At 42.6% G+C, this 25,279-nt stretch overlaps 1 protein-coding gene across 1 annotated transcript in view; it reads right to left on the reverse strand.

Annotated features, from left to right (window-relative positions):
- Positions 1 to 25,279, reverse strand: part of LOC115133545 (adhesion G protein-coupled receptor L3-like) — a 267,932-nt gene that overhangs the window by 20,689 nt on the left and 221,964 nt on the right. The window contains 4 exon segments of the mRNA XM_065021894.1: positions 3,897 to 3,988; positions 5,120 to 5,186; positions 17,508 to 17,728; positions 20,108 to 20,317. Of these exon segments, the coding sequence (XP_064877966.1) occupies positions 3,897 to 3,988; positions 5,120 to 5,186; positions 17,508 to 17,728; positions 20,108 to 20,317 (590 nt within the window).

A 25,279-nucleotide genomic window follows, 5' to 3' on the forward strand; every position in this document is an offset into this window, starting at 1 on the left:
AGCATTGGACACACTGACCATGTCTGCATCCCAAATTCCCTTTATAGTGCACTACTTTTGCCCAGGGCTCATAAGGCTCTGCGCAATAATAGGGTGCTATTTGGGACGTAGTCCTGGTGAATGAGATACATAAATCTAGAGGTAGGTCTATCAGACGCCAGAGCTGGGAGAGAAGGGGTCGTGACATTTATGGTGTGGTCTGAGAGACAGTCCGCAGGTGAGGTTTCTGATTGGCCAAGGTAGACTAGTGTGATAAATCCTATGATGCAGAGAACGAACGCAGGTCAATATTCTCTCCACAGACAAACAAGGCAATGCATCTAAAAGGAACCATCTATAACTCATTCACAGTATTCTTAGATGAAATCGTAACACTTGCTTGATAAACGGCTAGGGGGAGTTCAAAAATCTTGTCTTTACTAAACTTTAAAATGTAAACATTTTTTAAAAATGGTTTGCTTAAATTTTTCCAGTCGCCTTTAAAAACACTCAGTTGGTGATGATTATCTACTCAATAACCCGTTAGGTTCAAAATCAGGTCACAGTATCAACAGCTGTTGTCAAACGTGTTAGCACTAAGATGGTTGACCTACTGTACAGGAAAACAGTGCATTCGGAAAGTATTCAAACCTCTTGCCTTTTTCCACATTTTGTTACAGCCTTATTCTATTATTGATGAAATATTTACATTTTTGTATCAATCTACACATAATACGCCATATTGACAAAGCGAAAACAGTTGTTTATTAAAGTTTTTGCAAATATTTTAATTAATTTTCTTACATAAGTATTCAGACCCTTTGCTATTAAGACTCAGTTTTGAATCCTGTTTCCATTGATCATCCTTGAGATGTTCCTACAACTTGATTGGAGTCAACCTGTGGTAAATTTAATTGATTGGACATGATTTGGAAAGACACACACCTTTCTATATAAGTTCCCACAGTTGACAGTGCATGAGGTCGAAGGAATTGTCCGTAGAGCTCCGAGACAGGATTGTGTCAAGTAAAGGGTCTGAATACTTATGTAAATGTGATATTTCCGTTTTTCTAGAAACCCATTTTGCTTTGTCATTATGGGGTATTGTGTGTAGATTGATGAGGTAAAAAACACAATTAATTTTATAATCAGGCTGTAACATAGGCTCTCAATGATCCTGCAACAAGAGGAAATGTGAATTATTATGTGGATTATAATATTGGATTTTTGTAGGGTTGCTACTTTTTTTGTAAGGGAAAATCAGTGGAAGTGGAAATTACAAACTTCAGAAGCCTTTTTAAATCTCAAACACACTAAGTGTAATAAGGAAAGTTCTCCTGCAACAGGGTGCTCACATTAAGATCCTGGAATGAAACAAAAGCAAGCTAAACTGATGGTTATTCTTGCTGTAATAAGAGTCCATAGTCGCAGAGGCACGACAGTATACATGGCCCATTATTACATATAATCACATTTACTAACCTGGTTTTAACTGGTTGTTATTGAGTCGCGGATGTATGCACGGCTCTGGGCTTTAAACTCTGTCACACCAACATGTCTCAGACTGCTATCAATGGTATCCAACAGATTACTATTGATTCTGATACAGACGGACCTGTCCAGTCGAGTGTTTACTCAGCTCTCCCATCAGCTCGGGATTACAATTTAGACAGGGATGTCACTCGGAGTTCACAGAGCAGGCATCCTCTGGAAAACTGGCCTCAACACCTGCTAGAATGTGAACTATATAATGTGTGTGTGTGTGGGTGCGCATAGGAACAAAGCGAGAAAGAGTGTGAGTGTATGGCGGGTTGTGTAAAGTATGTGTGTGTGTGTGTGTGTGTATGTGCACACTTGCTGAGAGTACAAGGCCAGCAGAGGCTCACTCCACTCTGACAAAAGCAGTGACAAGACGCTCGAGATGGTGCCACTAGTATCACCGCCTTAAAACACACCGATGCCACCAGTGTCTTCAAACAGGAGGACAGGTAAAACATAGAAAACAACTGGAGGATTTAGGACTGGTAGAGGCAGAGAAATGACTTTAGCCTAGCCACAAAATAAGTCTACCCTAACACCTGGTTGTAATTACACCAAGCCAACACCACAAAAATGCTGTGTCATTGTATTGACACGGCTCCTAGAGGAGAAAAGGCCCCACTGTGTCATTATGCGCTAATGTTAAAAGACACGACCAACAAATTACCTTGAATTACACCACATAATGAACACAGAACACCAGCAAAGATGGGCATAAAACACAGATATGATTCAAATTGAAATGAACTAAGTCTAGGAATGACCAAACCTTCAACATTCTATCCAATTGTTATTGTGGTGATATCACAATAGATGGTTATTTTGTTTCCCAAAGCACAGTGAGTCACAAGTCTGTTCTCTCTGCTACTGCATGGTAAGCGGTACCTGAGCGCCGAAGTCTAGGTCCAAAAAGCTCCCTAACAGCTTCTACCCCCAAGCCATAAGACTGCTGAACAATTAATCAAATGGCCACCTGGACTATTTGCATTGACATCCCCCTTGTTTTTACACTGCTGCTACTCACTGTTTATTATCTAGACGTAGTCACTTTAGCCCTACCTACATGTACAAATGACCTTGATTAACCTGTGCCCCCGCACATTGACTCTGTATTGGTACCCCCTGTATATAGCCTCGTTATTTTATTGTGTTACTTTAGTTAATTTAGTAAATATTTTCTTAACTATTTCTTGAACTGCATTGTTGTTTAAGGGCTTGTAAGTAAGCATTTCACTGTAAGGTCTACCTGTTATGTTACAAATAACATTTGATATTAAAACACATTTATTTATACTTATTAATTGTCACTCATAAATTGCACCGCCAGTTAATCTTTTACTGCGGTGCGCTCAATCAGGGTCACACAGAGTGTTTCTTGGTGTTCTTACACAAATCTACTTTGAAACAAAAGTATACACCTCACACACATGGTTATGGGCTTAATAAGGAGACACCTGTATCATGTCAGATATAGAGTTGAAATCTATTACATTGAGTTTGCATCCCAATATTACACTTTTTATGTATCACAGACTGAAATATAACAACATCTTTTGACATAGAAACACCACATTTTCAGGGTTTGAAAAAAAATATTAATTATGAAAAAAATATGAAAAACATTCCACCCTTGAGGCCAAGAGAGGGTGAATTTGGTCAATTGACTGCAGGGAAGGGCTACCAGTGGGATTTCTAATGTCATTCATATTTTCATATCCTGAGTGGCAGGGTGCGAGCATTCACGCGAGCGCACATGTACAGCACGCATGCAGGCGTGCACACAAACAAACACTTCCTTTTATGAATATTCATCTGCGTGGTAACCGATGACGACAGGTCAGGTTAATTCCACCAGATTGTCTCTTGGCCTCTCCTGCCGCCGACAAGCGTGCACTTCAGATAATGAAGGACGCCTGCCATAAGACCTGTCTCATTTGAACCCTTGCCTCCCCTCCACGACACAGCCTTTAGTGAAACTGAGAGGTTATGAACCTGGAGGGCTGCGCTTCCTGCATGGCCATTCTCATCCATCTTTATGTGTTTTGAGAGGTTCACAAATAACACAGGAGTTTTTCTAACCAGCGACACATCTCATAACTATACAGCTTCCATCTCAAAGTCTCGGCTTATTGTGATGTACATGAGATCAATCGTGCCTTATAATACTTTTGTTTTTGTTAACTTATATGCAAATGTGACTTACGGTTAACATATGTTCAGTATATGTGGCCCGGGTGAGAATTGAACCCACAAGCACCATGCTCTAACACACTGAGCCATCGGAACCTGGTTTGCCATATTAGGTTACCACTGGGATGTACAGTCCAAGCGTCGTGTGTGGAAGGTCCCAATAATGCCTGGAAGGACGCGTGACTTACTTGATGTTGTCGAGGCAACCCGAGTCGGGTTTGAGGATGGCGGTGTGGTGGAACATCTTGTACAGCGCGATGCCTAGGAAAATCACGTTGAGCTGGGAGAATGGAGTGAAAGAAAGGAGAGAGCATAGCTTGAGATGGAGTTTGTGTGTCGTAGATGATGTTTTCATTTATTTTTAAGTCGGGGAGACATTGTTAGAGCTGGTTGAGTATGTAGTGTAGGAACAAGATGCGGTTTTACCACTTTGCCAAATAGAGCACAACATTATATGAACGTTGTATACAGTATCACTACCACGTAGGCACTGAGTGGTGCACTGAGCTCTTTCCATGAGAGACTGGCCAGGTTAATCCAGGTGAAATATATGATCCCTTACTGATGTCACTTGTTAAATCCACTTAAATCAGTTTAGATTAAATGGTAATGGACCAGCGGTAGCGCCATCTCAAAATAGTATGGCCCCCTCGAAATGACACCAATTGAATTGTAACTCATAGCACACTGTGCTGGGGAAGTGACTAGCCCTTTTCTACATCTCTTCTACTTATCCCCGTCCCCCCCGTCCCCTGGCCTAGAGGGACTATGATTCCAGAAGGAGTCAGCCTTTCTTAGTGGAAGTATTCTGGCTGTTACAGAGAAAAAGCATGAGTCATGAAGTGGAAATAATAGTGTTTTGTGATTTCAGAACATTGGAGCGTGTAGAAAGAGCATTAGACATGCATTTCGGGTTTTGAAAATATCTAAGTTAGGAATTAACCCATGAGAGTGTGTGTGTGTGTGTGTGTGTGTGTGTGTGTGTATTTTACCTCAGCCTATGTGGCTTCGGAGTGCCTGCTTGTGTGCCTGTGTCGGATTGTGTGTCCTCTCTCTGTGCCTCAAGGTACAAAGTAATAGTAAACCTAGTGTACGATTCTAGGTGGATGTTCTGGGTGAAAATCAATCATAAATCGTAGAGAGGCATCACTTGGTGACTGAATTCTAAGTGGAGGTCCTCTCTCCCTCAGCAAAGACATCTCTGTCAGTTGTGCGGCAAAGCGACTAACCGCAATACTTCACAGTTCACCTCCTCATCCATTTCCCACCATGACACATGACCAGCAGTGGCTCATACCCAACGGTGTTACAGAGGAAAGTGGATGTTCTCTCTGGACCATTGAAGCAGTGACCTGGGGGGCTAAATGGGGTTAATGAGATAGTACGGGAGTGGGGAAGAAGGGACGCTTACCATAATTATCAAGGTTGCCGGTCCTATGAAACTCCAAATGAAGTAAGTGTCCAGACGAAGCCAGCACCTGGAGGGGAGAAGAAAAGAGAGAGAGTACATCATTTATGGAATATTATCATTATCATCATCATCATCTTGTCTTGTTTGACCATCTCTGCTACATGAATACAGAGAATGTGTGAGAGGATAGTACAGTGGAGAAAGAGGGGGGAGGGGAGGGAGGGAGGGATAAATGGAGAGAGAGAGAAGGGGTTGGGGAAGAGGGAGGGAGGGAGAGAGAGAGAGAGAGAGAAGGGGTTGGGGAAGAGGGAGGGAGGGAGAGAGAGAGAGAAGGGGTTTGGGAAGAGGGAGGGAGGGAGAGAGAGAGAGAGAGAGAGAAGGGGTTGGGGAAGAGGGAGGGAGGGAGAGAGAGAGAGAAGGGGTTGGGGGAAGAGGGAGGGAGGGAGAGAGAGAGAAGGGGTTGGGGGAAGAGGGAGGGAGGGAGAGAGAGAGAAGGGGGTGGGGCAGGGTAGAGAGAGGGCGAGAGAGAGAGAAGAGAGCGAGCGGTATAAGGTGAGGCCAGCACACAGGACATACATCAACATGGAGGCTGGAATGACAAAGAGAAATGAGCACTTCAAAAACACAGTGCCGCAAGGGGGTAGGAGAGTTATGACCATTGCATGAGGGTTTGGAGGGTGGGATTTTGGAGTTTCAGTGCCATAACTGCTTAAAGGGTGTGATGGTCACAACAGAGTTATCAAAGGACAGAGTAACAAAACTGTAAAGGTGGTTCGGGGGGGTGACGTTTCCCCTAGGTACAGGTCCCCTCCCCAATCCTAAATTTAAAGCTAGAATCCTTAAATTGCTACATCCATTTTTGGCCTAATAAATTGATGATATACCCCCATTGATTCTTACAACTTGAGCTTAGCTCAAACCAAAATATACACTTTTCACTTTTATTTCACTTTTTTACTTTTTTAGTTTGTAAACAGCGTAAATGTAAACAAACACTGTACAGCCTCAAAACACGGTTCAAACTATACATTTGATACCATGGATGGTCAGTCCTTCACTCTACGTCTCTGATATGATCCTGTCTGCAATACCTCCAGGCTGGTATGTTAACATGCTTATTAGGCTTGAGATCCATTCCATATCAGGAGTTGAATAGGGACACAGAAATACAGTTCATGCTTGGAAACGTTTGCACAGAAAACAATGGAATAAATTCCATGCCCTCAACTGAATTCCATGCCCTCAACTGAATTCCATTCCCTTAATTGAATTCCATTTCCCACTCATTCCCTCATTAAGTAAAATGAAATTGAACTATCACAACCATTAACCATATGCACACTTTTACCTTTTTTTACACTATTGTGCCGACCCAAACCATACTATGCTGGCTTTCGGGTGCATTTCCTTTCACGTTGTCCTTTCCAGCAACTATGGGGGGATGTGTCAGCAGGCCAGTGCAGTATGGCTCAGCTCAACTAGTGTGAAAAGGCCTATAGAGACCTAGAAGAACTGTTCAACCTCATCATGCTAAAGCTAGTCTCAGCGAAATGACGTTGCAACGAGCAGCACTGGAGATATTGAGATGAGCGAGATGCTGCACTTCGCCCACAAGCAGTCACACACCGTATCGGCGCATGTGCACGTGTTCACTTCATGCTGTTCAGAGCATGGTAGCCAGGGCCCCAAAACAGCAGAGAAGTTAAGCCTCGCGCTTCAATGCTCTTAGTTGTTGAGGATTTTACCCACTATGCGGTTTACTTTATGGATCTACGTCATATCGCGGAGTCCACCTTTAACCAATGAACCCCTCTTACAGTCCATCACCACATCAACACATGCGCTTGCTTCACTTCTCCGGCAGGTAGTCTAGGGGTTAAGAGCATTGGGCCAGTAACCGAAAGGTCGCTGGTTCGAATCCCTGAGCTTGCAAAAGGTGAAGAGGGTATTGGGTTAAATGGGGAAGACACATTTTGGTTGAATGCATTCATTTGTGCAACTGACTATGTATCCCCTTTCCCATCACACCAATACATGGCAGTTACAGTACACTATTTGGCTGATTGAACTTGAATGGGCCCAGATATGATCACACAGGGCTGGATGAACTCGAATGGGCCCAGATATGATCACACAGGGCTGGATGAACTCGAATGGGCCCAGACATGATCACACAGGGCTGGATGAACTCGAATGGGCCCAGATATGATCACACAGGGCTGGATGAACTTGAATGGGCCCAGATATGATCACACAGGGCTGGATGAACTCGAATGGGCCCAGATATGATCACACAGGGCTGGATGAACTTGAATGGGCCCAGATATGATCACACAGGGCTGGATGCCGGATGAAGGCAATACTGGGACGACAAAAATGAAGCTGATACATGACCTGCTAGCTTAAATTATTTTAAATTATTAATCGTTTCATTTCCGCAGCTGCTAGGTAGACCTCCATTTTTGGCCATCTGAAATGACAGCTTCTTCTTTGTCGTCATTCAGACTGACAAAATAGGCAAAATGGAAGGGGCAACACTTTTTCTGTAATTCAACAGCATTTCAAGGCAGATTGAGAGGACAGCACTTGGCTTCGGACAGTGCGGGCCGTACTCGAACACTGGAAGGAAACGCAACAATGCAACTGGAGGTTTAATAATACTGTAACGTGTCACCAGTGTTCCCTCTAAGCTGCTCAATAACTGCCAGCCGGCATGAGATTGAACTTTACTAAAAATGTACTAATCTTTCCTGGTTTTAAACAGATACATTTTCACATCTACTGTGGAAACTGGGATTGAATCAACTTAACACTCCCTTTTAATGCAACAAACCAAATCTAACTTCAAGACTAAGTTGGTGGTTTTGATTTAGGCTGAGCCTGCTGAGGAGCCCATTGGCGTACCCTTGATCTATTTCATGGGCATAAGAGGTTTTTCCATCACCCTCTGTCAGTGTAGCTAGCCTAGATGCACATTTGAGATCACAGAGCAGAGCCGTGTGTAGCTGCGTGTGCACATTAGTTAGTGAGTTTCTAGCCCGGTTATAGCTAATTTGGGTCAGCAATGAGGGAGTGATTGCTTCCTGCAAGAGCACGGAACGTGTAGATATCTAGCAGTCTTTAACAAGCGAGTCAGATAAAGAGCTTTTTTTTTGTCTTAAAGGGGCAGTGTCCTGTTTTGAGACAGGCTTGAATATGCAAATAAGCCAAAAGGAAGAGAGTATGAATTTAATTTGGTAAAGTGGTTTCTTGCATTATATAACACAATACAATGTAATTTTCAGCCAATTGTGTTACAGATCATTTCTTAAATGTTACGAAGTGATTTGAGCTTTTAGACTAAAACATCAGCCCTAAAATGGTTAATGTCAAGCCATGCATAATGTTTTTAAAAAGCCTCATGGAATGTAGGCCTACATTGAACTCCACATATTGGCTATTGTAGACGATATCATAGAAGACAACAGCTATATGTGGAAATGTTTTGTTGATAGGCCACTATGATAGGTCTACATTATTCTCAAATAGCCGCAATAGCCTATGGCCACTGTCTGAAAGTGTAACTTAACACTAGAACCACCTGGCCCTACAGCCTATAAGTACCTTATAGAGAAGGTTGAGAAAGTCCTACTGAAAAAGTCTATAGCCTATTTTCGACACCACTTCCAGACTATGACGCATCAACATTCTAACAGTTTAATCAACACATTTGATATATGCTATTGGAACAATAATCATTAGGTCGTGTTTAAGAATGTCTTGGATAACATTAGAATACTAAAAAAATATTATTTAAAAGAACATAATTGCATTTTCATTAGTTTCGGTTACTCTAGGCCCCTCAAACTCAACTCTGGACATTGAAGTCAGTCTCAATGCATTTTTTCCCTTGTACCCTTCTAATCAAGGATGATTTAAATCTGGGATACCAGGTGGGTGAAATGAATGATCAGGTTGAACACCAGCAGGCTCTGGACTGCTGGTAAGAGCGGAATATACCTGCTCTAGCCTATAAGTTAAAAACGAAATCACAAAGAAATCCTTAGAATTTTGTTTTGGAAGGTCTAAAGAAACATTGTGGAAATAAGAAAATGTATTTGAAAAATCAGGATAGCATATTATGTTACCAATCTTTGCTTAGTAGCCAGAGCAATGCTGTCAAGCAAGTGCTGAATGCTAAGCGCTGATATTCTTTGAAAAAGTGATATTTAAAAATAGAACCGCACCTTTTGAATTTTCAGAGTTATTTGACAAAGTGTCATAGAATGCAGAATATGCTCTTTCTGGTACTATATAGAACCTTTTACCTGCATGTGACTCTGAAGGAGGATTTGATCAGGTGATGCTCCTTTCCCTGCATATGTCAATTCCAAGCTGTGGCCATTTCTTCACGTACAATTTGACAACATAATATTTTCACTCATCAGACTATTGTAACATCTAATTGGGTCTTTAGGCTAACTGTTATTATGTGTGAAATTAGTTTTGGTGTTGTTTAGTTTCTGTGTTGTTTAGGAGTAGTTTCGATGGGCCGGCTGTGCAGGCTGACTGGCATCGTTTGCTTCCACTAGCTCATCAAGATAGAGTAAAATACATCTTTTTTTTGGTGTGAATTTGACCCCTTTTTCTCCCCAATTTCGTGGTATCCAATTGTTGTAGTAGCTACTATCTTGTCTCATCGCTACAACTCCCGTACGGGCTCGGGAGAGACGAAGGTTGAAAGTCATGCGTCCTCCGATACACAACCCAACCAAGCTGCACTGCTTCTTAACACAGTGCGCATCCAACCCGGAAGCCAGCCGCACCAATGCGCCGGAGGAAACACAGCCTGGCCACCTCGGCTAGTGCACACTGCGCCCAGCCCGCCACAGGAGTCGCTGGTGCGCGATGAGACAAGGACACCCCTACCGACCAAGCCCTCCCTAACCCGGGCGACGCTAGGCCAATTGTGCGTCGCCCCACGGACCTCCCGGTCGCGGCCGGTTACGACAGAGCCTGGGCGCGAACCCAGGGACTCTGATGGCACAGCTGGCGCTGCAGTACAGCGCCCTTAACCACTGCGCCACCCGGGAGGTCCATAAAATACATGTTTTGCAATTTTCGTTTGCCTTACAATAAATATGATAAGTAATAGAGTTATAGTAAATAAAACAGTCCCTTAACAGCATCTATTTACAAAGTAAAACGTAAAAGAAAATATCAACCCACAAAATGCACAGTGAAATGATTTGCTAGAAACATGGGCGCCAACTCTGATAAATAGGCTTAACACACACTCATCATTACACTATTGTTGTTCTAAATTAAAATCAACCTCTTCACTCTCTTTGCCATTCAGTAAGGCCTAATTTAATTTCAATTGTGAAGTTAAGTGCACAATTATTTCCTATTCAACTATTTATCATTCATTCAGCGAGGAGAGAGAGACTCATTAGCGCCTGGCCGGGTACCAACGTCCTACAGCACATTGTCTTGGCGGGTTAAGTTGGGAATAGGTGTGAGAAAATACAACTGGTAAAAAGGCTCTAAATACTTTTCTGTTTGTGATTTTACAAGTCTGACAAATGAGCAATGTAAAATACAAACATTTAGGAAAAGTCAGGGAAGAGACAGGAAGTTGCTTTTCTTGGGGGGTGGGCGATTTTTTTATTTACAAAATCACAATGTCAGTGGCCGTTGGTCTATTGCAGTTCTCATGTTAAAGTGGGTACAGCTCAGCATTCACAGGTAACGCACGCCAGATTTTGCACAAAATGCTTGCAAAATTAATGTTTCCACTCACAAGACTTGAAATCTGCTTAGTGCCGAACATTCTGTGTCACCTCGAACACAGACTACAATAGTGAGTGTTCAGAAATACATACTGAGTCCTGAAAAATATATTTATTTTCTTACATGAAATGGCCCTAGTGCAATATTCGCTCGTGTTTCAACCATATTAGGTGTCAGTAGCGTTATTAGACTACAGTCGCAGCTACAAGCTCAAATGCCTTGGCCGAGTATGTGGAATTACATCACACACCAACACGCTCTAGCACAGTTATGGTGCCAAAAGAGGCTTTGAAAGAAAATAAATACAGATGGGTTAGCTGACGTTGTCACGGAAACGATGCCCACGCTTCAATGGGGCAGAAGTCCATGAGTTGTTTTGATTCTGGATGGCCAGATAGCTAACAACACTACTTTCCATTCACAGTTTTTATGCGAGTAAAGTCATACTGTATATTTGAAGAAAATCCAGACTATTGTGATGGAAACCGGATGTTTTGGTCCAATTTTGCATTTGAGCTAACCCTAACCCTTTTCCTAACATTAACCTAATTCTCCTAACCTGCCACGTTAATGATCCTAACCCGATGCGTAGGTTCTCCTAACCTGCAATGAAACGTAAAATCTGATGTTAATTTGACAAAAGCTTGATCCCTTCTAGCTATTAATGGCTACAAATAATAAGTTATGAAGAACTTCACAGGGTGGTGAAAGCGCACGGTATGAGCTTGATGCTCCTTTCCACAAAAATTTGAGGGTGTAATTCTGGTGACATGATGATCGATGCTTGACTGACGTTTGACAAATAAAATCAACAAGCATTTTTGTTCAGACCTCAAAAGTGGTCTCCTGGTTTAAGCATTGGTGTGGAGTTAAACCATCCAATTGTGTTATTTTCTATTATTTTTAAGACTGGGAGAAAAAAAAATGGTAGGAAAAAAATGGAAAGCTCACAAAAATTACGTCATTTGGGAGAAATAAATTACTGAAAACGGCAACAACAAAATAATCCCGATTGTATAGAGCCCTACAAATGGCACCGCTCTATGGGCCCTGGTCAAAAGTAGTGCACCATATAGGGAATAGAGTGCCATTTGGGAAACAACCAGTGAGTGTTACTTTGGTGTTACTGAGACTTGACAATTCTCCCCGTGGCTCTTATCAAGGGATAAGAGGAGATGTGGCTCTTATCAAGGGATAAGAGGAGATGTGGCTCTTATCAAGGGATAAGAGGAGATGTGGCTCTTATCAAGGGATAAGAGGAGACGATGTAAACGCATGCGCACATCAAAATCTTCCTAAGTAGTCATTATGAAATATGCTGAAAGCTGATTTTTTCTTTTTAAGGGAAAGGGTTGTCATTTCTGGAGAATACTCAAGCCAGCAATCCTCCGACTATCTGCAGGTTCTCCACTCCAGTCATGTCAGGGTTCTGTTTTGCTTTTTGAGCGTATCCATTTTTCCCATGTGCCGGCCTGACACTGCGTTGGCGGCAGCCTCCTCTGATCTTCTTGGTTACGACGCAAAGAGAATAGAAACCCAGGTAGCGTTTTGTCTCCCAACGTCTAGTGTTGCATACCCGCATCGGTGACACTGATACACAGCAACTTGGCACATTCGTTTACCTCAGAGACACTTTGGAGAAAGGGGGAGAGACGTTTAGGTTCTCTCGAGACAAGAGAACCTAAAGAGACTTAAAGTCACGTGTGAGGACATGAGGGGCTCCACGTATGCCAAGGTGTCTAAAAGCAGTTTATCTGTTGCAAAATGGACAGAGATGCTCTCAAAGTTATAACAAACTGTCATTATTAAATGTCAGCTAAATGATCAAGTGAATTATTTAGGGTGAAATGTGAGCTATGCGGCTTTTTGGTAAGGCATTATATGAGTTCACCTCATGGTATATAATTTACAGTAGAATAGTATATACCCTAAACCTAGGGCTTTTAAAAAAATGAATAAATTCACTGTTCATACAGAGATATTGTCCCTAACAGCTAACACAATCTAACATTAGTCTAAGAATACTCTGGCAACGTAGACTAGACTAATTTCGGTAAACAGTTGAAAATAACAGATTGTGGAATCAATTGGAACATGCTGCTATTCAAGGAACAGAAACACTTATAACACACTTACTGTTTAACTCCTGAGCGAATTAGCCCCATAACAGCCTAAATGGAACTACGCGAGGGCATGTAACAAAAAACAATGCTTTTCATTATGTTCTCTGTCACTGGACTCACTTAGAGATGTGACTAAGCAAAATCTCAGTGGCCATTTTGAATTTGTAAAGTGTGACACTTTCTCTCCTCAGTTAACAGGACAACCCATGGTCATGTTTTTATTGCTCAAATGATTATATTCCGATTCTAGGTGGAATATTGAGCTGTGTGATGCCCAAACCCCTCCATCTCTAGCTGAGCATGTCACGCCCTGTCCGTCCCCCCCATCTCTCACAGCTGCGTATAATTGTTCCACCGGTGGCTAGAATTTTATTATTCACATGGTGCTGTGGCGACAGGCAATGGCAGCTATCGTCTCAATCCATCACCAAGAAATGTGGCTCCTGCTACACATAAATGTCTAGTGTGTGTGTGTGTAAGTATACACTACCATCCAAAAGTTTGGGGTCACTTAGAAAGGTCATTGTTTTCCATGAAAACATACATGAAATGAGTTGCAAAATGAATAGGAAATATAGTCAAGATGTTGACAAAGTTAGAAATAATGATTCTTAATTGAAATAATAATTGTGTCTACAAATCCTCCATTTGAAGAAATTACAGCCTTGCAGAACATTGGCATTCTAGTTTGTCAATTTGTTGAGGTAATTTGTTGAGATTTCACCCCATGCTTCCTGAAGCAAGTTGGATTGGCTTTAATGTTTTAATTTGACCTTTATTTAACTAGGGAAGTCAGTTAAGAACAAGTTCTTATTTTCAATGACGGCCTAGGAACACTGGGTTAACTGCCTTGTTCAGGTGCAGAACGACAGATTTTATTTTACCTTGTCAGCTCAGGGATTCGATCTTGCAATCTTTCGGTTACTAGTCCAAATGCTCCAGCATCCTGGAGTCGACTCTTCACTGTTGACATTGAGACTGATGTTTTGCGGGTACTATTTAATGAAGCTGTCGGTTGAGGACTTGTGAGGCGTCTGTTTCTCAAACTAGACACACTAATGTACTTGTCCTCTTGCTCAGTTGTTCACCAGGGCCTCCCACTCCTCTTTCTATTCTGGTTAGGGACAGTTTGCGCTGTTCTGTGAAGGGAGTAGTACACAGCGTTGTGAGATCTTCAGTTTCTTAGCAATTTCTCGCATGCAATAGCCTTAATTTCTCAGAATAGACTGACGAGTTTCAGAAGAAAGTCCATTGTTTCTGGCCATTTTGAGCCTGTAATCGAACCCACACATGCTGATGCTCCAGATACTCAACTAGTCTAAAGAAGGCCAGTTTTATTGCTTCTTTAATCAGAACTGTTTTCAGCTGTGCTAACTTAATTGCAAAATGGTTTTCTAATGACCAATTAGCCTTTTAAAATGATAACCTTGGATTAGCTAAAACAAAGTGCCATTGGAACACAGGAGTGATGGTTGCTGATAATGGGCCTCTGAACACCTATGTAGATATTCCATATTTCCACCTACAATAGTCATTTACAACATTAACAATGTCTACACTGTATTTTTGATCAATTTTATGTTATTTTAAATGGACAAAAAAAATGCTTTTCTTTCAAAATCAAATACATAAGTGGCCCCAAACCTTTGAATGGTAGTGTATATGTTGTTACTCTAGGGGGTCACAGGATCACATTCCCATGGCGTGACTCTCCATGTTCACCCCCACAGACCATCTTCGCCCAACAGGCAAAACCTTTAGGAACTGACTTATAGTATTTCTTCCTGCTCTAAGGAGATAGCTGACCAGTCACACCAGCTCGAAGGAAAAGTTTGAACTCTGACCTCTCAGGAGACACAACCAAGGTCATGTGGTGTGTCTATCAAAGGTTTCCCCATGATGTTGGGCGGGAAAACGCCCAACTCTTCTGGAACACAGGCAAACGATAAAGTATAGACTTTTATCCCTACTCTTAAATACATTTGAAATGACGACGTGTTACGTGAAGGTATTGTCAATAAATGTGTACTTTTATATATCTACTCTGTAAAATGTGTACTTTTATACATCTACTCTTCTAAATACACGTTAGTACATATAACATATCTGGTATCATTGTGTTCTAGAATGTAAGACGAACACTTTGGAAACAATTTCATATGTACAATAAGGGCCTAAGAGTATTTTTTTTAATGTCTTATTTACAAGTCACTCTGACTCAAAGCGGGATGGGGAACTCCCCATCTCCCTTGATGTCTGAGGCCATCGGATAAAGAGTCACACCCACCCTAATAAAAACTGCTCTCTGGCAGTTGGAAATTCAGTTGAAAACTCAGCCAAAAGACAGATGAATGGAGAATTGAATCGATTTGGAGGAGAAAGAGACTTGTCTTGCAGGAGGGAGAGAGGAAAGTAGGCATGACAAAGAATTGTCATTCTTGGACTGATACAGAACTCTAGGAAACGGCCTCTGAACTCAGAGGCACGTCTTCCTCACAAAGAATCGGAGATGGAACGCTTACCAGGAATTAAGAACAATGGACAGACTTTGCTGAAGAACGAATGGCCCACAAGAGTTGGTTCTTGGGCATCTTCATAGCTTGTGTGCAACACAAAGCTGACTGCGCCAATAGACGGTACCGACGCAGGTCGATGAGAAAGACAGAGAGAGGAATCTGACCATTGATTCAGTAAATTACATTCTCTGCGTTTCCTTCTTGAATATTCGTCATTGCAAAATTATAATCTTAATAGATGAATCATAGTCTTTGTTTCTTTTCATTGTGTGTTTGTTTCTCTGGCGTAAAACAATAAATCCTATATTTATTAAATGTGGTTCTCTCTTGCTTTGACAAATGCTGGCTCTAATACAATTAAAGACCTTATGTATCCTTTAAGATTGTTGATATGAGACTTGATGAACGAAGGCTAAACTACTAATCAGAGTTTCAAGTTAATTGTTCCCTTTGAATTAAAACGATTAATGGTGCCCTTATACCACATTATTAATTTGAAACCGTAGGCAAATTAATGATTTAATGAAGTCAATTATCACCAATTATTAGACCACTACATTATTAGACCACTAAGGTTCCTACAGTGACATGTACGATAAACATTTTGTGAAAACCTCTGATGCTGTTTTTTTTGTATTTTTTCCCCCCCTCCAGATTGGCTACATATTTAGTGAGAGAGGAACAGTTTCTCTCTACTTCTGCTCTGTGTCATTGTTAAAACCGCTGGTTTATATTTCAGAGAGAAGTGCGAGAGCAAATCAAATCATTTCTCCAGTGTCTTCAGCGGGGAAACATAAGAACGCATGACAATTACATTCCCGACGGCTCCCTTTCTCGCTCCGGCTCCGTCTAGTGCCTCATCTCTCCATCTATTGCTCTCGTGCTCAGTTGTACAGGAGTTGCGTAAATGCTGAAGACGCTAACCACAATGGCTTGACGTTCACACAGCTATGGCTTGCATTTGCCACCGTTAGACATTTTGTTCAGGTCAGCAGAAGTTCTGCGTTAGAATAACCGTTCGGGAGTGACGAGGAGCATTAGTTATTGCAGCAGTTATTGCAATTATAACGACCACCGCAAACTGTTTTTATTCAATGAAATGAGTCAGCTGATTCAGTGCGGTTGTGTGAATTAACCTGAACAAATACATTTGGAAATAAACCAAGTTTAGTGTCAAGATAGTTGTTCCTGGTCAGAAGAAAAACTCCTACGTGCCCTTGTTTAAGTCTACCAGATGTTTCTCGTTCAGGTCAGGTGTTCAGGAAACCCCTCTATCTAGGGGTCATCAGGGCCAGAGTGCTGATCTAGGATCAGTTTTGCATGGAGAGGGAGGGCACCTGATCCTAGATCAGAACTCCTAATCTGAGATGCTGAGATGAATACAGACTCTGATTTAGAACGGCAGAAGAACTTCCACCATGCTCTCAAAAACCAAACAGAACGGCACAGCAGAACGTCACTACGTCTAGACAGCCGGTAAACAAAGAAACACTAACAGCAGTGGACCACCCTGCCTACACAACAGCCATAGTGAACATATCACAACCATATTGGAATAGTTCAGATATGGCCGTCAGCCTGGTATTGTGTGCCATCAGAAGGTGCTGATCGTATGGACGACAACATGTTTGAACGAGCCATTATTTCAATACGTTGACTACAATAAGTTAACACGTTATTGTTTCCCCAGTTACCGATTCTCGAGAATTGCTTCCCAAACTCGTCCTTAGGACGACCACCCTGACGTTTCACACGTTTGTTCAATTGCAACCCCATTTGAATCCTGTGTGCCAGTACTGGAAAATATCAAATAAAGGGACACGCAGTGCTTGAGGAGAGATTTGAGCAACACTGCTTTAGAATGTACACCTTAGGAATGGGTTAATGGTGGGCATGGTTTAAATAACGGGGTTCTTGCGGTCAACGTTATAATGGTATGGTTCTAAAGCCGTGGTTCCATTTCCGGTAAATACTCACACTCGGTCCGTGCCATAGCTGCGGTAGTCCACGGCGGCAGACACGGCCACGATGAGCGCTGGCACACCGTAACCCACCAGGTAAAAGTAGCGTTTGCGCGAGTGCTCGCTCTCGAACACCTCCACCAGCATAATGTAGAGCTGCACGCCCTCCAAGAACATCCAGGTGAAGGCCGCCAGGAAGAAGAAGTGGAGCAGGGCAGCGAACACAGCACAGGCAATCTGAGGGGAAAGGTGACACGGTACAAGGTCAAAGGTCAAATTCAAAACTTGAATGGGTTTGGCTTAGACACAGCAGAGCAAAAACCATATGCAGAACGCACACACATGGGCACACACACACACACACACACACACAGACACACACTACTTGTAACGACTGTAATTGATCAGATTATTGAAGCAATTGGTCATACCCGGGGTACTTTGTTCAGCGTTCATTGAAATTGGTTCAATTAAACGACTGTCAGGACCAGTGGCCATCAATGCAATTCAGGAGAGAGTGATCTTTAAAACTGCCCACTGAATCAAAACCATAACATCTGATGAGTAGAGGGCAAAAGCAGTGTGGAAACTCTAAGATAATATACATGTTGTTTAGTCATCCATACTCTAGGGTTCACATTTATGACAACAAGTGTGTGTGTCTGCCACTGTTCTAATTGTGCAACATTCCTTACTTTGGAAACTACAGCTCACACACACACACACACACACACACACACACACACACACACACACACTCATTAACACAAAGTGAGAACCTCAAACAACTTCTCTCACCCCCCCTCTAGCAGGTTAGCTCAGCTCTCTAAGTGACAATCCAGCGGCGGCCATTAAATGCAGGGGGGGGGGGGGGGTTGACATATTGATCGCCTAATCCAGATTACCCACAGCATTTAGAGATCAGTCTACTGCTCCACGACGGGAGGGCTATTTCAGTGGGGGGGTGGAAAGGGGAGGCTGGGGTGAGGGTGTGTGTGGTTCTTTGATAGAAACATTGGAGCTTGAGTTGTGTCAGGTGAAGTAACAGGGTAGAACTGGGGAGAACCAAGAGAACCATGGGGAGAACTGAGAGAACCAGGGGGAGAACCAGGGGGACTGTGGGGAGAGGCTAGATGAGGGCAAAGGTCAGGGTTTACTAGCAAAGGTATCCCATGGTGTTGATTATCATTGCTAGTTGAAAGGATACATGAAAGATGTTTGTTCGCTGAGCACATTTTCTATTTCTCTCCTTTATACACGTGATTGACCTATACCATCAATACATTCTATACATTACATTCCAATAAATTGATGAACAACATTGTTATGAGTGGCACACACACATAACCGTGGATACTTAAAGCTTCAAAGCACTCATGTTTTCATGTTCAGATGAGGCATTCGAATCGGAACAGACAAAGGGGTAATTAAATTGGTTTTAAACTCTAGAGGAAACAGATACATTCAACTACCTGCAACCTTCACTTCTTTAAATTATGATAGCAGACAATTTTCCATGAACCTGTAATCCTTGCTAATGTTGACTAGCACAAATATGATATAGCATCTACAGAGGCATTGTACTTGAGCGGTTCACCCTTCAAATACACAGATGCCCTAGGAAGTGCATCGAGGTACACTCAAACCTTAATGTTCTGCTCAGACTACTGAATTGCTTTCTCGAGTGGAGCTGGCCCTCAAGAGACGAGAGAGCCACGGTGAAGCGCTCGCTGAATGCTCAAGTATCCGACATGCTTTTGAAATATTTAACTGCAATAGGAAGATGTGAGCAAAACAGTTCATAAGGGTTAAGGTCAAAAGCTGATGGATTTCCTAAATTCCTGTCTCAGCTTATGCTGGTTTTCTACTATAATTTCTAGAGTCTTACTAGGGTTGTTGTGTGAACAGAATAACTTGGAAGCAAAAGTTAAACATAAGGAATGAAACTGGTTATATGGTTAACTATCTAACCGTTACCAGTGGGCCACCTCTATTGAAGCCCTGGTTACCATAGTGGGACTCACTCGTTGTATAATAGGCAATTGGGCACAGAACCATGTCTAATTTAGACCTGAGGAACCAGGTGTGAAACCCCTCTGGCCAATCAGTAACACTAATGAATCAAACGCCAGGTTGAAATGAAAACATGTGGGCACTTTGGCCCTTCAAGCACTAGAGAGCTGACACCCTGGATGCATTTCAATAGTCTAACGTGGCTCCCTCTCCTCGCCTCCTTTCCCTGATCAGAACTGATTTGGGAGACAGGTGACAGATCCCAAATAGACTTTGTTGCCTTCACCTATCCTGCATGTTCAGAATAGAGCATATAAAGATGACAAGAAAAGGGAGCAACTTTAGACTACTGAGATGAAGCCCCCTGACACGCCTCCCTCTGTCAACCACTGGGACCTTCGGGGGCTTAAATACCAAAATGCATGAGACATGCTTGATGCAGGTGTGTGGTGGAGTCTATCACAAGTAGAAACCTCCCCAAATGGTCAGACAAACAGAGCAACGCCACCCTAGACCCGCCACTAACACACTGCTGCCATTGAAAACAGATTGAGTCGGCTGTGTTTGTTGAGCATCATCTGTCCGGCTTAGGAGTGTTCTTACCGGTTGGTCAGCTCGGTTGATCCCCACCAGGAAGAGGGACTCTGCAATGAAGAGGCTGATGCAGAGGTTCTTGTGGATGGTGTTGCGGTCGCTCTGGAGGCCCCGGAAGAAGCAGAAGGTGAACAGGCTGATGAGCAGGCAGACCAGGGAGAGCAGAATGCCAACCCATGTGATCACATCCAACAGCAGGTCATGGACCGGGTCAGTATTCTGGGAAAGTGTAAAAAAAAAAAAAAAAAAAAAAAAAAAAGAAAGATTTTAAGTATTTTATTAGACATATTTAAAATACATGTAGGAGTTGCCTCAACCATTTAAGTACCACAATAGATGCATTAAAATGACCAAGGCACAATCAAATCCACTGATTTACTTCCATTGTGGTACTCGTTATTATCGAGGAAATGCATTAGATGAGATTACTGTAATTTCTCACAATTCTTTAGGGTATTTGTGTTGCAACATTCTAACGACACTGTATTGAATCAAGATATCACTGGCCAAAATGATTGTTCAGATGACAATATGATTCCAATCTGTTTTAGTTAGACTAAATCACTCATAACCTGTCTATAGCCTCGTTTTTTAGGTTTTTTATTGTATAACTTTAATTTGTTCATTACTTTAGTATATTTAGAAAACATTTGACTAACTCTATTTCTTGAACTGCATTATTGGTTAAGCGCTTGTAAGTAAACACTTGTATTGGGTGCATGTGACAAATACAATTTAATTTGATATGTTATATTCACTAATACACTCAAAACTAGATGAAACTGCCGTTCGGTAGGGCCACACCTCAACCTCTTCAGGAAATTACCTAGCTGTCACAGACAGGACCACAGATGGTGATGTGGAAATGGCATGAAAATGTGTCACCAATGTTTTTTGGCAAGGTAACAAAATGAGCCATGTCATATAAAGGGTCACAGGTGGCTGTGAAAGGCACTATAGGTAATTTATTCAACCGCACTACAGTCAATCAATGTCATCACTGCTTTTAGTCAATGTTTTTTTTAAAGGATAAATTCCCTAGCAATAAAAAAAGCACCCTAAATACAGGTACAGGAAATAAGCAGGCACTATGCGGCAACAGCAACAATCAAAGGGAATTTACAGTAAACCATAAGTCTGTGCACTAAAGGACAACTTAAATGAACCACAAAAAAAGTAACACATTCTTTCAATGGCAATTCTTTCAGTGTGACATGTTCCATTTTCCATGTATCATGCCCTCTCAAATACATTCATATTGGTGCACGATCCCAACTGTATACCTGCCTAGACCATATGTGATCTGACTATGTATATTGTACTACATATAGTGCATTCAGAAAGTATTCGGACCCCTTGACTTTTTCCACATTTTGTTCCGTTACAGATTACATTGTTTTTCGCATCAATCGACACACAATACCCCAAAATTGCAAAGAGAAAACAGGTTTAGACATTTTTGCAGATGTATTACAAAAAAAAAGGAAAAAGAAATACCTTATTTACATGTATTCACACTTTACTATGAGACTCGAAATTGAGCTCAGGTGTATCCTGTTTCCATTGATCATCCTGATTGGAGTCCACCTGTGGTAAATTCAATTGATTTGACATGATTTGGAAAGGCACACACCTGTCTATATAAGGTCCCGCAGTGCATGACTGAGCAAAAACCAAGTCAATTCGAAGTTATTGTCCGTAGAGCTCAGAGACAGGATTCTGTTGAGGCACAGATCTGGGGAAGGGTACCAAAACATGTCTGCAGCATGGAAGGTCCCCAAGAACACAGTGACCTCCATCATTCTTAAATGGAAGAAGTTTGGAACAACAAAAACTCTTCCTAGAGCTGGCCGTCCGGCCAAACTGAGCAATCGGGGGAGAAGGGCCTTGGTGGTCACTCTGCCAGAGCTCCAGAGTTCCTCTGTGGAGATGGTTGTCCTTATGGAAGGTTCTCCCATCTCTGCAGCACTCCACCAATCAGGCCTTTATGGTAGAGTAGCCAGATGGAAACCACTCCTCAGTAAAAGGCACATAACAGCCCACTTGGAGTTTGCCAAAAGCCATTTAAAGTACTCACACCATCAGAAACAAGATTCTCTGGTTTGACGAAACCAAGACTGAACTCTTTGGCCTGAATGCCAAGCGTCAGATCTGGAGGGAAACTTGCACCATCCCTACGATGATGCATGGTGGTGGCAGCATCATGCTGTGGGGATGTTTTTCAGTGGCAGGGACTGGGAGACTAGTCAGGATTGAGGGAAAGATGATCGGAGCAAAGTACAGAGAGATCCTTGATGGAAACTTGCTCCAGAGCACTTGCGACCTCAGCCTGTGGTGAAGGTTCACCTTCCAACAGGACAACAATCCTAAGCACATAGCCAAGGCAAGGCAGGAGTGGCTTCAGGACAAGTCTCTGAAGAGCCTAGACCTGAACCCGATCGAACATCTCTGGAGAGACCTGAAAATAGCTGTGCAGTGATACTCCCCATCCAACCTGACAGAGCTTGAGAGGATCTGCAGAGAAGAATGGGGGAAACTCCCCAAATACAGGTGTGCCAAGCTTGTAGCGTCACTCAAGAAGACTTGAGGATGTATTCGTTGCCAAAGGTGCTTCAACAAAGTACTGAGTAAAAGGTCTGAATACCTATGTAAATGTCATATTTCTGTTTTGTTTTTGTTTTGTTATACATTTGAAAAAAAAATGTAAAAACCTGTTTTTACTTTGTCATTATGGGGGTATTGTGTGTAGATTGATGAGGGGAAAAAAAGTTCAGACATTTTCGAATAAGGCTGTAACGTAACACAAAATGAGGAAAAAGTCAAGGGGTCTGAATACTTTCAGAATGCACTGTATACTGTATATAGTGATGCTGTGCTATTTGAGATGAGATGCAAGACACATTTCCAGAAAGAGACAAAAAAAAAAAAATACATGTGCGTAGAGATTTGCGCTTACAACCTCATAAAGATAACATCCACACACAGAAGACACACCAATTGATTTTAAACACACTATCCAAAAGCACGCAGTGCTTCTTGATTACCATAAAATTCCCTTCTGGCACCGTTTTTGCCCTCATCAATCAATTATGGCCTAATCAATACCACGCAGACCCTTGTTTCATTAAGATGCAATACCCACGTTCTGCTTAGTCAGCACGTTTAGATGAGGACCTCATCCAAATTATATTGGTTATTAGTTTTTAAGGAATGCTGTAAGTCGCTCTGGATAAGAGCGTCTGCTAAATGACTTAAATGTAATGTAAATGATAGTTGGCAACTCATGTACCAACCAAATACACGCATGGATCTTGAAAACCACCTGCTCTGGAGGGGTGAAAGCTGATCTAGGATCAACTTCCTCTCCCTCAATCCTAACCATTAGTTGGTGGAAATGCAAAACTCACCCGAGATCAGCATCTAGGGGAAACTTCACCCTTCACCATTTGGCTCTAACATCATCATTTGTCACTAAAGTCATCATAACTCTCCAGGACACACACCTAAAATATATTCAAGATAAATGTGAAAACGTGATGCGTTCCCAAGAAACTAAGTCTCTTATGTCTAAAAAACCAGCCAATTAAGCGATCATCGTGATTTGATAACATAACATATTTACTGCCAACCAAACACTGGTCAGCTTCAGACACTCCTCATTTCCCCACATAATTATCTTCATTCTCCAACCAGTAAGCATTCACTTCAAGGCTTTGTTCAAAAATACTTCAAAGAAAACTGGTATCCGCCGTCAAACTGACTGCTGTCCCTGCTGGGCTCGACGTTTCCGGACTCGACTACGCATGAGTAGTAATGAGGATCACAGAGGTAACACAATAGGAATAGAAACAGCTTTTCTTCTCCATAGCCTTTAGCTGTGATGAACATGATTGCATATTTGATTTACTTGCAGTGTTTCCTGAGGATGTACGTTTTGCAGAGCAGGTATTCAATCACTAGAAACGTGTGTGTGTGTGTGTGTGTGTGTGTGTGTGTGTGTGTGTGTGTATGTGCAATTCTAAAGGCTTACACAGTATTCCTCAAGGACAATATCAGTGAGTCGCAAATAGAGGATGCGCTCATCACTGTTTCCTTACAGAAAACACACAGTATATATTTTCACCCAAACGAGCACAGCCTTTAAATCAAACTTCCACCGAGTCAGCAGTATGATTCTCCACAGGGGGCGGGGTGAAAGGCTAGAGCAACCAGGGGGTGTTTTTTTGCAGCAAGGGGATCTTGGTAGGAAACGACACACAAAAGGCCTGTTTAACGGGTGCGCGGAGGACGGGCTAACGCTAGCGGGGAGAGAGAAGAGAACAGATGCTGATCATTAAGGGGCTGCTGTACAATAACAGTCGACCCGCTACCCTGAGCCTCTTGATTCTCATGCCTGATGAGCCGTAGTGTATACATCAGGGGGGGGGGGGGGGGGGGAGCTGTGTGTGTGTGTGTGTGTGTTTCTGTCTCTGTCGGTCTCTGGTCCCCCTTTGCTGCAAAGGCATCTCATGCGCTGGGTGGTGGCAGATGCAGATTGTTTGGAAAAGGGGGCCTCGGGTAGGTTGAGCTAGCGAGTTGTGCCATGGTTTCAGTCTCTATCCATCACAATCTCTTCCTCGATATGGAGAGGGGGTGCTGGGTAAAAAGGAGAAGGAGGTCTAGGACGCATCCACACCTGTGTGATGGATCTACTGCAGTGACATCTCTTTGTTCTGGAAGGGTGGATGATCGCTAAGGCGCCACCGGCCACAAATATATCCCTACGATGAAGGCCCTTTTCTGGGGTCTCGCCCGGGATGGCAGCTGGCTGTCGCACACTACCGCCACAGAGCCACGGTGGCTCAACCTCAACGCTCCTCTCCTTTAACAGGCGTCCGTGGCGGGAAGGGGCACGGGGTCCCCAAAGCAGCGGACTAACTCGCTCCAAAATTCACTCTGTGTCGTGGGTGGCCTCCGAGTCATACCAGTGGGTATGTTACTTACTAGGGCGGTACGCGCCTTGTGCACATTCGATTTCTCTTCCAATCTCTCCCGTCACACTTTTTTATTTCTTGAACACACATATTTTTCATTCCAGACAGATGCCTGGGGAGATTGGGTTTGTCCCTGATCTGTTACCGCGAGGCACAACATATGGCCTGCTGTTACCAGGAAATCAGACAGTGGACAAAACACTAAGAA

Source organism: Oncorhynchus nerka, linkage group LG8 (assembly GCF_034236695.1).
Source record: "Oncorhynchus nerka isolate Pitt River linkage group LG8, Oner_Uvic_2.0, whole genome shotgun sequence".
Classification (NCBI taxonomy): Eukaryota; Metazoa; Chordata; class Actinopteri; order Salmoniformes; family Salmonidae; genus Oncorhynchus; species Oncorhynchus nerka.